Source organism: Arachis stenosperma, chromosome 3 (genome assembly GCF_014773155.1).
Source record: "Arachis stenosperma cultivar V10309 chromosome 3, arast.V10309.gnm1.PFL2, whole genome shotgun sequence".
Classification (NCBI taxonomy): domain Eukaryota; kingdom Viridiplantae; phylum Streptophyta; class Magnoliopsida; order Fabales; family Fabaceae; genus Arachis; species Arachis stenosperma.
The window spans coordinates 360,710-378,173 of NC_080379.1; the positions used below are offsets into that span (position 1 = coordinate 360,710).

Here is a 17,464-nt window from a genome sequence, read left to right on the forward strand (position 1 = left end):
ATCATTTAAGAAATATATTCCCCTAATTTAAAATTAAAGCAAGACTTGAGTATAGTTAATCAACATTAATTGGCACCTATGATTTTGACGAATTGATAAGAAAAGACAACGTGAAACATGATTCAAGTCAATCCAAATGATTGTATGCACGTCACTGTTAAACTTTATCATGTTTTTGTCATGTCATACGAGTTCAAATTCAAATACCAACTACTTCAAAATCAAATAACTCGCAAAACTTGCTGGATTTACTTCCTTCATTATTTTTATTGAGATACTATATCCATAATTAGGCCCAGGCTAAGAAAAGGAAATTATTTTAATTGTAAATCATAGAGCCACGTGATTTGAGTAATATTGCGGATCCTTTTCAACTTAAAGGTGATAACAAACCTAACTTAAATAGATTTTCTTCTAAGTCCAGTGGAGTAGCTAAAAAATCAACATTCAAACACTAATAATGATGCAATGTGCATGCTTCACTACTTTACCTATACAATCAAAATTATCAAAATGATTCACCCAACTTAATTAGCGTACACGCTCTTCTTAAGAACATATAAAAATTTTCTCAACTCACGGAAAGAAACATCCACCAACCAAAACATAAATGCTAAAGAAACTAATCCGTCGCAGATTAAAACTCCATTTAAGAATTTGTTGTTAGCAATGGATTGTTGCATGTACAAAGCAAGATTCGAATTCCGACACATAATTAAGCGAACTAATAAGCTAATCAGTGAATCAATCCAATTTAATTAAATTAAGTGTTTTATTTTAAGGTGCATAATGGTTAATTTACCCGTATTTTACCATGTCAGCACAAAAAGTGAGTAGTAATAATTGAGATTGAGAAGAGAATTGGAGGGACCGGAGAGTCATAAACACATGTCAAGGTATCTGAGGACAAAGGAATAGGGCCATCATAATTCATAAGTAATCAAAGGTTCCACCACGCCACTAAAGACAAGACTATTATTTTAATTTGTTGGAGTTTCGTTTCAATGATCTCAATGTGAAAATGACACCCCCCAAAAAGACCAAACCTTAGCTTATTGTTTTTGCTTCTAAGTTTATTCATATCATATCATGGTAAGCGTAAAGGCCCTCTAATTTACCTTATGGATGACCTTCAATTATGGTACTTAAACTATATATGCTATTTGCTATGACTATCACAAGCCAATGACAATGCATTATAATTTATACCCTGTCTTGTACTTGCCTTCTTTAGTGGACAGTAATTATTTAAAAAAGAAAAAAATTAAAAAATCACTCTATCTTTTTAAGGTGAACATTACAGATAATTACAAACAAAATTGCAAACTACATGGTCAAGATATTGTTCATCATGGTGTTTTTAAATTGTTTGACAAATCTTCATAGATATTCATCATGTCATGATCCCCAAATGAAGGTACATTATGCATTCTCTTTTTCTTAAAAACAGAGGTAAAAAGGTAAAATAATATTAAGAATTTGGACATTTTTCTCCAATGACAGAACTCTAATATCTTGCAACATTCAAGGGAATCATTATCTCACATGTCCCAAGGGAAAACAAATTTAGACAAACAGAAGACTTACTGCAGAATAATAGCTAACTGTTCTGAGTTCTGTTGTCATAAACACTAACTAAATTTTCTGTAACTCTTAAAACTGTTGTCTTCCTCTTTCCCATGAAAACATTAATGACTGTGTACCCTTTTAAGATTGAAAGGCAAAACTAGAGTTAAAGCAAGTTCCTCTTTTTCCTTTTCAAACAACTCACTAAGAACTAAGAAGAACTTGATAAAAATTAACAAGGTTAAACAAACAAAAAATCCAACATCACCGGGTAAGTCAAGTGATGAGATTTCAAATTAAAAACCTGTACTAAAAAGTGACTCCAATTTTTGAATTGCATTAGTCGAATTTCTGCTAATAGGATCCGACTAACAAAAATGAAAAGAAACAAAAAAAAAGTTCTAATTAGGATGAAGAAATAATTTAGTGTTTTGCCTTAGCTTATGAGGTCTTACAGGCATAGATCAACAAGGAGAATTCAATTCTGTCTTTATCTTTGTGTGGTGTCTTCTCTTCTAACCACAACCTGCTATCTAAGCCACTTCTTGTTCTGAACATAAACACTGCATAACCAGAACCTGCATTTGCATTCGGATTGAAGAACCAATCATGAACATCCCAAAGCAAATCTACTAGCAACCCATCAACAAAAATTGTTTGGTTCCCTCTGAAATTCCACTGAAGCCTCTTCACGCGGATCACTGTCTTCTTATCAATGCAAACAGAGAGAACAGGGTGAGGGTGAGGGTGGTGGTGGTGGTGGTGGTTCTTACTGTGCACCCCTTCTTCATTCTCCATGGTGCACCTTATCAACACATCATGAAATGTTCCAGTTTCACAGAATTGAGCCTTTGTTGTGTACTGTGTTGTCCCTGAACAATGCTCTCTCCTTGATAGCAGCGATGTTTTTGTTACCATGGAGTTCGATTTGAGCTTCTTTGAGGTGAATTCCTCCGCCGCGTCGCCGCCGAGGACTAGGCCTACTTCTGAGTCAACAACGATCACCAAATAGAATCCTTCAACTGGTTCAGGCCCAGATTCATATCTTGCATTTGACAGGTCCCAAAACACTTCAATCTTTGATGATGATTCATCACATAACTCAATCAATTTGCTTCCTTTCTTCTTCCTAAAGAACCTTGAATTTGTGTTGAGCCTAAACGTTGGTGGTGCTGATGAAGGGTCATGAACCTCATTATTACCTATGTTACACAAATACAAATATAATTACTAAATGAAAAAAAAAAAAAAACACTGAATTTGTATGTGTATGAATAGATGATTACCGAAGCTTATGGTGAGTCCTTGGTTGGAGTGGCTTCTGCACCATGTGACAGTGAACAAGAGCTGCTTCAAGGTGGAGAGGACCAATTTGTAGACACTGGAAACTGAGTTTTGGATTGAAGGTGATGAAGAAGAAAGTGTTGTTTGGTTAATGATGCAAGGGTTGTTGATTGATGCGTAGCTTGAAGAACATGAAGTGTAATTAGACACATTCACTGCGTTTTCACTGAAACAAGATACTATGTCCCTCATACTGTTAATGATGAAAATTTTGTGTGGGAAGGCACAAAGATCTGAACTTTTTTGTGAAGCAAATTATGGGTCTTTCTTGTTTTTTGGATTGTGTGAAGGAATCATGAGCACTAAGAACCATGAAAGTGAGATCAAAGGTACATTTCTCGTTTTTTTCTTTCTGAGAGGGGGGGAACTCAGAGGAAGGTGAATTAGAAGAAGGTGGTTATGAAATGGTTTTGTTTTTTTATTTTATATTTTTTTTTGGTCCTGACAGGTCTAATGCCATTTAACATGACACAAACTCTCTCTCTCCTATCTCTTTCTCTCCCTTGTGTCCATCACTGTGCATCTTATTATTCATTTATTTATGGAAAGGGAAAAAGATTAGGAGATTGTTGAGGCAGATACCTCGGTCTTGTTTTTTTTTTTTTTTTTAATGTGTTATGCCAGTTAATACTACAATTTTAAAAATGTAAAAAAAAGGGAAGCAAAAGCAAAAAGGGATGCCTAAAAAGTTGATCATTTTGTAATGCTATTTGTATATCAAAATTAATTATTAAAATTAATTATTAAAATTAATTATTAATATATTTATTTATAAATATATATAATTTAACTTATTTTTAATATGTATTTATATTTTAATATATATTTATATTAATAATTAATTTTTATATTTTGAATTAACACTATATGTAATACCATATAAATGTTTTACTTTTGGCTTTAATATGGGTTACATTAGGTTTTGCCAGTATTAAGAGCCGAAATTGAAGAGAAACTTTAATTACCATTATCATTAGTGATTAGGTCCTTTAATTTGGTTAGTGGTCAAGATTTGAAAAAAAAAGGAATAGATACAAATTAAAAGGGAAAACACAACTAAAAAGAAAAAAAAAATCCTTTTTATTTCTTACCTTTTCACTACTCAATCTACTTTCTTTCTTATTTTTATATGAGAAACGCATTAATTATTTTTAAATGAAAACAATAAAATCGATGAAAGTGTGAAACAGAAAATAATTTAAATGTGTAGCAAGACTCTTAAATATATATATATATATATTCTTTACTTCATTCAATATTTAAAAAAATGTTTCGGAAGGTTTTTATGATACCATATCATTATTCTTTTTTCAATACGGAATTTTAAATGACAACTATTATAAGTATTTCTTTTGTACGTAACTACAATTATTAGTTTGTTGGGTATTTGTGGACGTTTCTTATTAATACCAAAATTCAGAATAAAATAAAATAAATAAAAAACAAGTGTTTTGAGGATAAGTATATGTACGTCCAAATGTGATTAAAACTCTGTGCTTCCAAGTGTGAGTCTAGCTCACCATCACTTCAACCCTAAACTTCTATACTTGTTTGGTGAAGAATGAAGAAACTAGAAAAAAGAGATATTGAGAAGTTAGATATGCTAAATTTGCCATTACTAGGGGCCCCTCAAGTCATCAACCGTGGATAAAACTCTCTCAAATTTGTTGATATTAAGTTGGGAGGGTTCATTATGGGACCATTGAATTGAAGCTAAAAATGTGATAGGGTATATAGATTTGTCATCCCCTTTTCTTTCTTTCTGGTGGCTAAAAAAAACTTTACCTCTTTCTTGTAATAACCACCAAAACAATGCAATAGGGAAGCCATGAATATGTGATAGTGATTATTGGTCCCACAAAATAAATTTGCTAACTCCCCCCTCCTCCCAATGCAAACTCATATAATATATAGTAATGGGAGCATATTTCACTAATTATAAATTAATAAACTCATTTTATTTATTTGTTTCTATCATTATGTCACACGCCTATGATTGATAAGACTTGATCTAATCTTATATTTATTGAAATCAACAATAATGAAGAAACCAAGGACGAAATATTTAATGTGATGCATTCTAAAGAGGTGTGACTATTTTAATTGGTTTCCGGTCTGCTCTCGTTACACTCTTTAATACATAAAAAGAAAAATCATGTGGTTGCAGTTGGAGAGAAAAAAGATAAAGAAAAGCATTTGGAACAAGACATGCCCATGCATGAATTATTAAAAGCTTAGGTCAACACATCCAAGTCCCCCTCTTTCTCCCTATTTTAAGTAGTTTCTCCAACCAAAACCATATATATAGATCCAACATCATCACTTCTTCGCATAAATAAAAGTTGAGTACTAGACAATTTTATTGGCAAGACTGAATTAATTAAGTAATAATGAAATTTCATCACGTCTATAAAATCTTACTTAAAAATAGTAATACCATTCGAACTCGTAGATACGTATTCATTCGTTTTTATCTGTTTGAGACAAATTTTTAGTGGGACGAATTCTTGAGGGGTCGGAACGGGGTGGAATTTAGATAATATCCGCCCACTATATATATAATATATATAATTTTAATATAGAATATGTCTAATATATGTAAAATAATTAGTAAATGATTAATAATATTATATCACATATTTAAATTTTTACTTTAATTTATGTTATATATGTGATGATAATTATATAAATTTTAAAATTTAATTTTATTTATTGAATTTTTATAATTATAGAATCGAATAGGAGCGGAACGGGTACTCGTAGAAACAAATTAAAGTTTAATATTTTACTATTCGTAAATAGAAGTGGCACAAATTTTATGCAGAAAGTCGAATAGAGAAAAAACCTGTTTCTACCCGACCGATGCCACTCCTAATCTTACTTAACAATCCTTTTTGTTAGAGAGGACTGGTATGTATGTAATTAAGCTGTGTAGTTTAATTAATTAGAGGGAAAAATAAAAAATAATCCAGAGAGACAAGATAGGGATGAAAGAGCAGCACACAAGATGTTATCATTATTATTGATTGAATGCTTTCTCTTTTTGAGGTACAAAGCAGTGTATGAGGGCATATTGTTTAGGTCATGGACCCCATAAAGTAAGGACTTATGGTCCAGTTCATGGGGCATGCATGCTCCTTCCTCATTATTCATTTCTCACCCTTGCTTATGCTAAACGTAACTGCATCTAGTACCAATAATCACACTAACCAAAATTATTAGAGACAAAGAGCGAGGAGGGGTAAATACAAGAAACAAGTGGCTAATAATATTGTGTGCTTATGTTCTAATTATATTTGCACTATTGAGGTTGAAAATTGAAATTAGTCGGTGCTCCTATGCACAAGAAAATTGATTTTTTTTTTTTTATTTTAAGAAAAAAAAACCACATATATATAAAAAAAAGTGAATATGAATGCATGGTGCTTGTGAAACTTCCTGGAGTGTAAAAGAAGGCATATGCTAACAACTTTTCTTTTCATTTCAATATAATTGACAGTTTTTAACTTTCCCCAGACAAAGTGGAATAAATTAGATTCCTTATTCCTTCCCAAGTAGTAACATGTTTCTCTCAAATTAAATTAATAAAAACAAAAAACCATGCATAATCAATTTCATAATTTCATCAGCAGCTTGTGAACCAAGCTAAGCTAATAGCTGAAGCTGATGGCAATGCAAACACATGTATATGTTTTTCACTTCATCAATAAACCATGAATCCATTCCTTCACCCTTTTCATATTACGAAAGTTCGTGGTGGTGCAACTAGCTAGCAACTAATACATTATCGATAGAGACTAAAGATTCATGGTAGGGACTGGGACCTAAACCGCAATCACATCAAATACATCTACCATGCACGATTAACTTAACGTACTATGATCTTAAAATTTTAATTATATATATCATATTAACCTATCTTATAATGGTGGAAATTCAGGTGAAGTCGACTTCACGTGAAGTTGATGCTGAGAGCCGTTAGATAATTTTCCTTATTTAACTAAATTTTCATCAACTTCACGTGAAGACTTCACCTGAGTTTTCATCTCTTATAATATCAATATGAAAAGTTAAGAAATTAAATAGTTATTTGATAATTTACCCTAATTGTAATGTCACATAAATTTATACCGTTACAAAAACAACTTTAATTTGTATGATATAGACCCCAGTAGTCCCTTCACTTTAATTTATTCATCTTTTGAATGTTTTTTTTTTCCTTCTTATTTTCCATCCTCTTGGTGTAGAGAACAAAACTTATAGTTCTAATGGATTAGAATTGAAACGGAAGGTGAGGGTGACAATTCAAAAGGGTAGAATGGAATCCAACTGAAAAGTGAAAGTCTTTGTGTCTTGGCCTTATTATGTAATACCCAAGAAATTCTCCACAACAAAAACTGGGAGCATATTATCTTTTACTGAAAGAGAAAAAAAAAAGGTTGGTTAAATTCTTTTTTGATGTGGCCATGAGAGTTTTAGAATCCTTTTTCCAATTTCATTTGTTGATGAAAGTTGAAGGAAGCTTGGTACTACCGCGAGAATGTGAAATATCACATGTTGGACCAGCCAGCCAGCTAGATAGATAGTTCATCTTCACAATCAATAATAATTAATCTTTTCTTTCTTTTTCTACTTTTTATTAATTCTTTTGTTTTTAATAAGGGACCTATGTTGTTCAATTCAAACTACTTCAAATAAAACGGTGTTCATATCCTTAGCTTGTTCCCAAACCAAATGTATGCTAATATATTTTAGTGTCTAATTTATTAAAAAAAATTAAAAGTTAGACAAATTTGACACTAAAATTATCAAATTGGCCAATATATTTAATTACTACTAAAATTTCAAAACCACAAGTAATTGCGGAAGTAATTTTGAGATGGGTAGAGAACTAGCTAAAAGACTGAATAATCGAGTTTCGTGTTTATTTTGATATTTATGGTTGTTGAATTAATGTAACTAACAATCCTAGACGACTACCAATGAATTCAGTATTAATATTCCATTTAAATGAACTTAGATTATAAATATGCATAGTATTTAATGTCACCACTGTTGCTATATGGACCACATTCTTTTAATTTATGAGACGAAGGTTTCGGTCGCAGGTGGCTAACAATATCCACAGTACATGAAACTAGCTATACTATTATTAATCTACCTGTCTATATATCATGCCTGCTTTTTCCATTGAAGTATATATAAATTCAATAAAGCTAGGCGTTAAAGTTTTTTTTTTTCAAAATTTATTTAACTAAGTCATAGCATGTTTCTTCTTTTCTCTTTATTATTATTCTTCAACGTATTATTTTCGTCTTTTTATTCTTCTTCAACATCTTCTTTTATTTTTTTTCTTTTTCTTTTTCCTTCATATCCTCTATTATTACCATTATTTTCTTTTTCTATATATATTCAAAAAATTAGTACATAAAAATTTTGATTCGCCGTAGCATAGAATTTTTTAATGGACCACATACCCAAACACATTGACATCCAACCAAAAAAATAAGAACAGTAGAAAAATTTTAATGTATAATACAAAAAATTTAATATACAATACACAAATTTTAGTGTACAGAATAAAATTTTTAAAAAATTACATATTCAAAACATGGATATTCACAATTCAACCAATAAAATACATGCAAAAAATTCTGGTGCACAGTATAAAATTTTTTTACGCACAACATATAAATTTTTGTATGCACAGTACAAAAATTTTTAAAGAATTATATGTCCAAATAAAGTATTGACTCACCTGACTAACAAATCATATTCGTAACAAAAAATTATGTGTTATATGCAAAAATTTGAGTGTTATGTATAAAAAATTTTATACTATATTAATAAGTTTATACTTTATGCAAAAATTTATATATTAGGTCAATAAACTTGTGTATTCTCCAATAAAAATTTGTGTTAAAAAATACAAAAAAAGTGATAATATATACACACTTTTTTTTAAACTTATACCAACTTAATTAAATTTGATTAAAAAATTTGTAAATTTAATATCATCTATATAAATAATAGGTTGGCAATTTTATTATTAGGGTAAAGCTATACTTTTAAAATCTTTATACAAACTTTTATCCCAAAACAATTACTACATAAAACTTTTAGAAATATATTTGCCTGTTATTTACCAGAATAACTCGCATACTACTACTAATAATTAAAACCAAACTCTCATCCTTTTAGAATATAAGATTTCTTACCGATCATATATACCAATCATTTTTGTCTAATCATGAGTGTATATGGAATATATAAAAGTAAAACTTGAAGGAAACTAACTCTTTATTTGTGCTGTGTCAATAATAATGCTAACTGCTAAGTGTTTTCTTGATTTCATTCTTCTATTATACGCTTGTCAGAAGGATATTACCGACATAATTTGGATACTATAGCCAACAGCTTATGAATATGATTTCTCAGAGAGAAAACATGTGATTAATAAATAAACAATTAAATTAAATGGATGTGGGTGAACAAAAGAAGCCAGAGCAATTTCTTTTGATTATTTATTTTTATTAAATTTAATGCATGTTTGTTTGCATATGGACACATATGGCTATTTGACAATTACATTATTCTAATCCTGCTTGCAATTGGTGATCCTGACAAGAGATTTTGCTGAATTCATTATTTATGGATATACATAAGCCTTTTGACCTTATAGCCAACTAAGGAGTGACAAATAATTTCTTTTTGTCTTTTAAATTTTCTTTTCCCAAAATATTAAGTCCAGACAAAGGAACAGATAGAGTAAAGATATATGGTAATAAAAAAATTATATATATAAAGTCAATTGACCTGAATCTCTTGAACTAATTTTTCTATTTTCTTTATATGTATTTTCTTAACTGTAATTACTAAATTGTTAAACTAAAAAAATCAAATAAACTCATAGAATTTAATTAACTAAGTGTGAATTAAAAAACTTTACAAATAATTAAAAGCAAAAGCACACCGCATAGCATGTACAATACAACGACTACGAAAACTCAGATGAAGTCGACTTCACGTGAAGTTGATACCTCAGAACTATTTGATGAAAATTTACTCAAATCAGTCAAATCATATAACGACTATCAGGTATCAACTTTACGTGAAGTCGACTGCACCTGAGTTTCCACCACTACTTCGTCTTCTAATTCAATCTCTTACAAAGACGAGTAGAAAACTGCTATATGCACTAACATTGTACTAGGATAATCTATAAATATGAAAATTTAAGAAACATAATCTTTAAAACTATGACATGAGATTTGGCATGGCTTCTTGGAAGTTTGTTGAAGAGTTCAATTTCAGCATTAGAGGGAAAATTTTAATTTTGAGTTTGAATTGATATATCTTCTACAAATTCTTGTGTCAGCACAAAAAGAAATAAAAAATCTACATGTAATAAGAAGCTGACAATGTCGGCAAGTTCAGCAACCAGTTCCGTGTGATGGGATAGATCAAATGATAGACATACTTGATCATTGATTTTCTTTCTGAGTTTGTGTGAACTTGCCAACCATATATATAGTTGAAGTGAATTCCTCTGAAATTCTAAGTTTACCAGTTAAAATTGAAAGAACAATTGTACCGTAAGTAAATGAAGATGTTTCACGTCTAATAATAATAATAGAAGATGCGCAATTTTCGCATCATGTCTACTCTGCCACACTCACATGCAGCATCAATGGCAAATAATTCCATTATTTTATATAAATGGTTGGTTAGTAAATCCTATGGCTACCACTATTATCCAAAGTCCAAACCTTATTATTAGAAATTTAATTAATTGAAGATTCATGCTGGTAAGAAAATTCACCATCTAATTGCTGTAGCACTGTGTATAGTACATGATAAACAGATGAAGAGCTAGTGGATAAGATGGTCAGATGCCTTATCAGCTTTGCTTTAATTAAAAGAGTGCATGGAATTGCTAATATAACTATGCCACCATAAAAGAGCAACAATATCATATCTTAAAATGAAAGGGGGAAAACAGTGCCATAAAGTTCTTCAAGACTTCAACTATGGGATTATATGTCAGTATGTCACCTTGTTAATGCTTAGTATCTTTGCAGATTTCAAGTCATTATGCAAATTTTTATTATTGGATGGGGATGTAAAGGAGCTCAATTGACACAATCACTAAACTACTTTTTCATTTTTTTATTTTGAGCTCCTTTTCAAGTTTCTGGATTTAATCCAACAGCTGTTTGTTTTCAGCACCAAAAACAAAATAGCAGTTTGTTTTGACCTGGAACACTGAGCACTCATCGTGCAAACTTTGTACTAATATTTTGCAGACAAAAACTCAGATATAATTCTTCAGATATGGTATTCTTTTTATTCAAAACATATGTACTATTTTTAATCAATCAATTTTCTTTTTATAAAATAGTGCATATCTTATGTTTTTATTGGAAACCAAAACTTACAATAAGTATAAAATAGATGACACAGCCATCATGAAGTGATGATACGTATTAATATGGAAGTAGTTTTTTTTTACAAGAAAAGAATGTGTAAAATAGACTATATGATTATTAAAACAAAATAATGTAAGTAATTATATTCATAGAAATAAGTATATAGAAATTAATTAAAAAAAGTATCAAGACTTGAATGTATGATATAAAATTGATTAAGTAAAAATATCAGTGAAAAAAATAATTAAAATTTAAACCTATCACATTATTAAAAATAATTACATATAAATTTATTAAATATTTTTTATTTTATCAATCACATATCTCATATATCTACTTCTTTAATTACATACAAAATCATCCAAGGGCTTAAATATTATTTCCTGTTCAGAGATGATGAAGAGTCTTTACATTATTTTGAATATTTAACCATCTTTAATGCTTGAAAATTTGGATGCTGGGGACATGGGGTCACTTCAGCTTGATAAATGGAATGATGCATTTGCAATATTATACAGTTAAAACTCTTCACCATCCTCTGTTGATCTTGTAATAGGGATGGACCATCTCCCCAAATGTGCAGTATAATTTATGCACCGTATGACACCTCTTCCTTTAGGGCCATCAGGGAAGTCAAGGACACTAACACTCCCTTCGTCAAGATGAAATGACCCTAACCATTCCTTGGTCAAGTTAAGGCAGTGCCCCATTAGTGCTATGTGGATTGCTGGATGAGCAACCGCGACCAAGACTCCTTCGCTCGATTCATTGGATATTTCATCCAACAAGGATTGCCATGCCTTTCCAGATTGATCCCATAATGTTGTTCTCAACCCATCATCAATCCTATTTAACCATCCAGGCTGAATTGGGGGGAAGTTGGATAGATCCTGCAATAATGAAGCATAGTTACTAATTATGTACATCAAGATTAGAAGCAACCATCAGTACCATACATTTGGTAAAATACTTTGCTAGTTCAACACTTGGTATTTTGGTGAGGTTTATATTGCTTACCATTTTGGATTGCTGAAAGATTGTTTCAACATCTAGGCTACCGATTTGCTTCAACTCAACATAGCGTGGCACACAGTCAGCACCCAAGCAATCTGCAGCTTCTTGTACCTAAAGTTGTATCAAACGAATTAATAATGGAAATCGAGATCGACTAGTTCAGGAATGCAATGAAATATACATATTATAACTAAAGTCGGTTCATAAGTAGATATATATATACTTTCAATAAATCAATTTAAACAGGAAATAGGCATATGGTTGATCAAATAGGAAAAAACCGTAGCATACCTTGGAGATGGTCATGGCAGTCTCAAAACAAGCCTTGTTAGGACTGCTAATTATGGAACTCACTTTCAAATCAAGAAGTAGCTCTGCAGATTTCTGGGACTGTTAAATATTTGAAAGGTCAGACAAGTAACTTTTTAACACCTAGTTCTGATGATTAAATATAGTACCTGTATAACACCAAGCATGTTCATTGGATGATCACCAGCAAAAGGAAAACTATTCTGTTCAAAATAAGCTAGTTTGTTACAAAACCTGACACGAAAAACGTACTTAAAATAAAGTTTATTGCAAAGTTTTAAAGTTTATTTCTCTGCATATCACCTGCAGCTTTCATAGAAATTGGAACAAATACCAAAATCAAAGTTTTGGGATATTCACTGATAACATTTGGCCAGCTACCTCTATCAAGATAAATTTTAGCCTACGGTTCATACCTCCGTATTTCCCTGCGTAGATCCATTACAAACGAGTATGATCCGCTTATTTGTATCTCTGCCTCCAGATTTTCCACCAGCCACTGGTGAACCAGGGGTCTGCATTAATAAAATAGTTTGATAACAATCCTAAATACAATCTCAAATGTGAAGAAATTCACATTTTCTCTAGTTTAAAGCTTTGTCACAACCCACAACCACAACCACAACCAAAGCCAGTCAAGACTCGGACATACCTGATTTAAGCGATCGAGGCAAATGTCCGGAGATCCGCCCTCAGGCCTGGGAATGAAATCCAGCACACTTACACCACAATTGCTCTGAAGTAAACATCTAAAATACTCCACCCCTAAACCTAATTGTTTGGAACAAAAGAGAAAAGGTGAGAATAATGTTCCAGTTGATAAGATTCCTTTTTTTTCCAATCATCAGAATTTTCTTAGAAGGAGAAAAACAGGTACCAATTGCTGTAGCAACAAGAGCCTGATTAACGGCATTGTGAGCAACCACAAGAACAGACCTGCTATCATGTGCTAAGATTTTAGTCCAGCAGTTCCTAGCACGTTCCCATAGCTCTCTCACCGGATAATGACCATCGATGATGAAATTCGCAGCATCCAGCTGCCATTGACGATAAGCAGAACCATATCTCTCTTTCCCCTCATTCTTCAACAGACCCTAAATCACAATAACAACACAAGCTGACCTAGATCAATCTACAATGGACTAAATAACAATCAGATAATGGATAATTGAATATGTCTTTCAATACAAAATTATATTATTCTAAACCATACTTGAAATGAGTACAAGTCAATCTCCCTCAATTCATACTCTGGAATTATTGATTCTTTACGTCCTCCCCAAATGATCTCCGCTGTTCTCTTGGACCGTTCCAAAGGACTACAAAAACGAAAAACCACTCTAAACCTTTTATCACAGCTCTCAACAAATGATGATCGCTAAATTGTTCACAGTTCATGTTGAGAAATACATCCAATATCAAGTGAGCTGAAAAAATTGAGGACCAAACAACAAATCTTAAGTTTACTCAGAGATCACCTATAAAAAAAATTCAATGCTCAAAATTCGACTACACTATATTTATATACATACAACTTTGCCAGGAATCAACCACTACTTCAGTGGCTAGTAATAACTATATGAACTAACTACAGAATCTGAACTAACCTCTAACAAATTGAAGGAATCCGTAACCGTAACTAAGTGATACCTTGCAAAGCAAGCGTCGAAGTTGTCATCAATGAGCATCTGGCGGGAAGTCTCGGCCTGAGACTCGCCCTTTTTGGTGAGCACAGAGAAGTTAGAGCTCCCTTGGATCCTCCCCTCTGCATTCCACGTGCTCTGCCCGTGCCTCACCAGAACAACCCTCTTCGCTACCTTTAACGGAGGCAACGGCTCCGATGCCCGGAGATCCGAGCTGAGCCCTTCTCCGGGAGGCTTCTGTATCTCCTGCACGCTGGAGGAGCATCGAACGGCGCCGTACCTTGGGGGACTGCGACGGAGAAGACAAATAGAGGAAGAAGAAGAAGAAGGAGTTAGAACCAAAACCATTTGAGTTTTCAGTACCGTTAAGACTGTTACTGCGTCTTTTTTTCATTCTATGGTTTAGGTTCTTTCTAATATTGCTCTATTTCCAGGAACCCGCAATCGGAATGACACGTGGCCCAACAACCAACAAAGCTCTATCTCTAACATAATAACCATGTCTTTAAAATATGTAATTGATAAAATGAAAAATATTTAGTGATTGTATGTAATTATTTTTAACAATGGGATAGATTTAAGTTTTAATTATTTTTTATTAATATTTTTATTTAATCAATTTTATATCATACACTTAAGTTTTTATATTTTCAAATTAATTTTTATATATTAATTTCTATGAATATAATTATTTATATTATTTTATTTTAATAATTATATCGTTTTGTAAAAAATATAAGTTTTCTCTAAACTTATATGATTAAGAAAAAAATTTATCTTATTTTTTAATGATAATTTATTTTAAATATAATTTTATTTTGAGGGTTGTATTTTATATTCTATAAGAGTACTATTATTTTTGAAATAATTATAATTTATAAATTATTTTTAAAATTTTTAAACTTTTAAAAGATTTTATCTTAATTAAAAGATATGTAACAATTTCTTAACAAAATATACTATAAAAATATTGATATCTTATAATTTTATAGAGTACTATAGAGTACTATGAAATTCTTATATAAAAAAATTATTGAAAAAAAATCTATATTTTTTTTATATATATTGATAAAATTTTTAAAAAAGAACTATTTTTATATTAAAATAAATAACTAATTTTTATTATTAGAATTTAATTTTTATTCATTGTGAATGTAAAAGAGTTTTCTCATGCATTTTTATATTAATATAAATAACTAATTTTTAAAATTAATACTTAAAAAATTATATAAATATATAAACGTAATCACATATTTTTGTTCTGATATAATGGGCTTTCTTCGGTAAAAAAAAAATGTAGCGGGCTACTAAGCTGCAAACAACTTAAGGCTAGCCTCCTCTCTAATCCTCTATCATTGGCCCATAAAGGGATGTCAGAGAAGCTCAGAAAGACCAAAAAAAAAACTAAAAAGCTCGGAAAATAAGGCGTATAGAATTTCATGGCTCAGATTGAGTGTGTAAGATTCATATAAGTAGATTCATTTATTTGAATTTTGTGAAACGACATGAGATAAATTTGTTTGAAGAATATTCACTTAGTGAGATTGATGGATGATTATTCCAATTTTGTTAAAGAACAATGCATGGTGTTGATCAATAATTGTGGTGAAAAGCACTAGTGCGGAAAATGTCATGTTTATAGATGCTCCCCATTCTTGATTCGCGGTTACAATGACCAAATACCAATCCATGACCCCTTTGAATATATGTATATAATACTGGTTTTAATGGCAATCTGGCTTGCTACTTCTCCGATTTCTGCTCTTCTTTTCTTAAGCATATCAATGGATAAGTCAATTTTATAAGCCTGAATCTTATTGCAAGCTAAGCTTTAGCAGAAAACCAGAAACTGCATCATTTCATTTGAGCTAATACATTTTTCTTTAATTTGTTGTTAACTAATAATGAAGTTCCAACCCATCTACAATGACTGGACGCTGACTCATCATAATGCACAAAAATCAAACCTTAAGCAAGGTTCAAAAATATTTTAGTCACATTTATTTAACAACAAAAAACAACCGAAATCCTCATGAAATGTTAATTCCGATTATATCCAAAATAATAATTATTATGTGGGTTTGGAGGATGTCATTGTTAGACAGATAGACTTAAACACAGTCCCACAGATGTTGCTTTCATTCTTCAAACGGCTACTTGTGCTGTAGTTTTGGGTCATATCCATAACACTCTCTCTCCAAAAACCTCCAAAATTAGCCGTTCCTTTCTTCTAATCCTTTGCTATTTGCTTTGCACCATTGTTTACAGCTAGCATTTTCTATTTTCTATTTTCTATTTCTTTCATCATTATTATTAATATTATTGTTTACTGTCTTATTTATTTGGGTGCCCCTTTTATCTACTTTTCTTAATAATTAATTATGGTGCCTGATGCATGTCTTGTGAAGGGAACCCCCACACCATTATACATATCAGCCTTTCATTTTCAACATGTGTCACTTGTGACTCATCACACATTAGGGAACCCCCCCCCCCCCTCCTCTTTCTTTTCTAAAATCTTCTTAATCAACCACAATTGAAATTACGATGTGTTAGTTTGTGAACTAAAATTTAAAGAGTAATGATAATGATAATATCTATTTTTGAAAACCAAATAAATGGAGTAATACAATGTCATATATACTAGATAGGGGGATAATAATTCTGTTTGAATTTCAGTCAACTATATTAAACTAAATACTATGTCACCAAAAAATAAAAAACTACATACTTTTTCTCATCAGGCTGTGCGTGCAAATCAACAAGCAAGGAAATATATATAATATAATTCTCTCTCTCTTTAAGTTAGAGAAATTATATTGCAAGATTGTGGGGAAAATGTAGGTTAAACTAAACAATAGAGTGACATTTCAACTCAATAAAAAAAAAGAAAAGAAACAATGACATTACAATTTTAGTTCTACATAGGATTATTTATGTTTTTTTTTTTTTGAATAATCACTATGTTATTGTATAGAGTTGTAATTTAATCCATTTATTACTCTATGATCACGTAATAATTTTTTCTAAGTTGTGGAGCAACGTAACTAGCTGTGGAGTAAAGGTAAACCTTATTTAACACAGGTGAAGTAACCCATTCCCATCAATTCTCATCCTGTGTGTATATATATAATATATAGTAGTCAAGAATAATTCATA

At 31.1% G+C, this 17,464-nt stretch overlaps 2 protein-coding genes across 2 annotated transcripts; both read right to left on the reverse strand.

Annotated features, from left to right (window-relative positions):
* Positions 1 to 1,453: 1,453 nt before the first annotated feature.
* Positions 1,454 to 3,390, reverse strand: LOC130967986 (uncharacterized). Its single transcript, XM_057893058.1, has 2 exons — positions 2,853 to 3,390; positions 1,454 to 2,768 (listed from the first exon to the last, which is right to left on the reverse strand). The coding sequence occupies exons 1-2, from the start codon at positions 3,100 to 3,102 to the stop codon at positions 2,008 to 2,010; spliced, it is 1,011 nt and encodes a 336-aa protein (XP_057749041.1). The 5' UTR covers positions 3,103 to 3,390; the 3' UTR covers positions 1,454 to 2,007.
* Positions 3,391 to 11,629: 8,239 nt separating this feature from the next.
* Positions 11,630 to 14,686, reverse strand: LOC130966583 (probable 2-carboxy-D-arabinitol-1-phosphatase). The gene is made up of 9 exons (XM_057891396.1): positions 14,313 to 14,686; positions 13,876 to 13,981; positions 13,540 to 13,756; positions 13,315 to 13,433; positions 13,079 to 13,177; positions 12,812 to 12,865; positions 12,645 to 12,743; positions 12,357 to 12,464; positions 11,630 to 12,229 (listed from the first exon to the last, which is right to left on the reverse strand). The coding sequence occupies exons 1-9, from the start codon at positions 14,651 to 14,653 to the stop codon at positions 11,858 to 11,860; spliced, it is 1,515 nt and encodes a 504-aa protein (XP_057747379.1). The 5' UTR covers positions 14,654 to 14,686; the 3' UTR covers positions 11,630 to 11,857.
* Between the last annotated feature and the right edge of the window lie 2,778 nt (positions 14,687 to 17,464).

Excerpts from the sequence above, each read along its gene's own strand:
- LOC130967986 (XM_057893058.1), bottom strand. The coding sequence starts at position 3,102 with ATGAGGGACATAGTATCTTGTTTCAGTGAAAACGCAGTGAATGTGTCT. Across the intron at positions 2,769-2,852 it reads AGGACTCACCATAAGCTTCG|GTAATAATGAGGTTCATGAC; the intron begins GTAATCATCTAT and ends TGTGTAACATAG.
- LOC130966583 (XM_057891396.1), bottom strand. The coding sequence starts at position 14,653 with ATGGTTTTGGTTCTAACTCCTTCTTCTTCTTCTTCCTCTATTTGTCTT. Across the intron at positions 12,465-12,644 it reads CTGCCATGACCATCTCCAAG|GTACAAGAAGCTGCAGATTG; the intron begins GTATGCTACGGT and ends ATACAACTTTAG. Across the intron at positions 12,230-12,356 it reads TCTTTCAGCAATCCAAAATG|GATCTATCCAACTTCCCCCC; the intron begins GTAAGCAATATA and ends TCATTATTGCAG.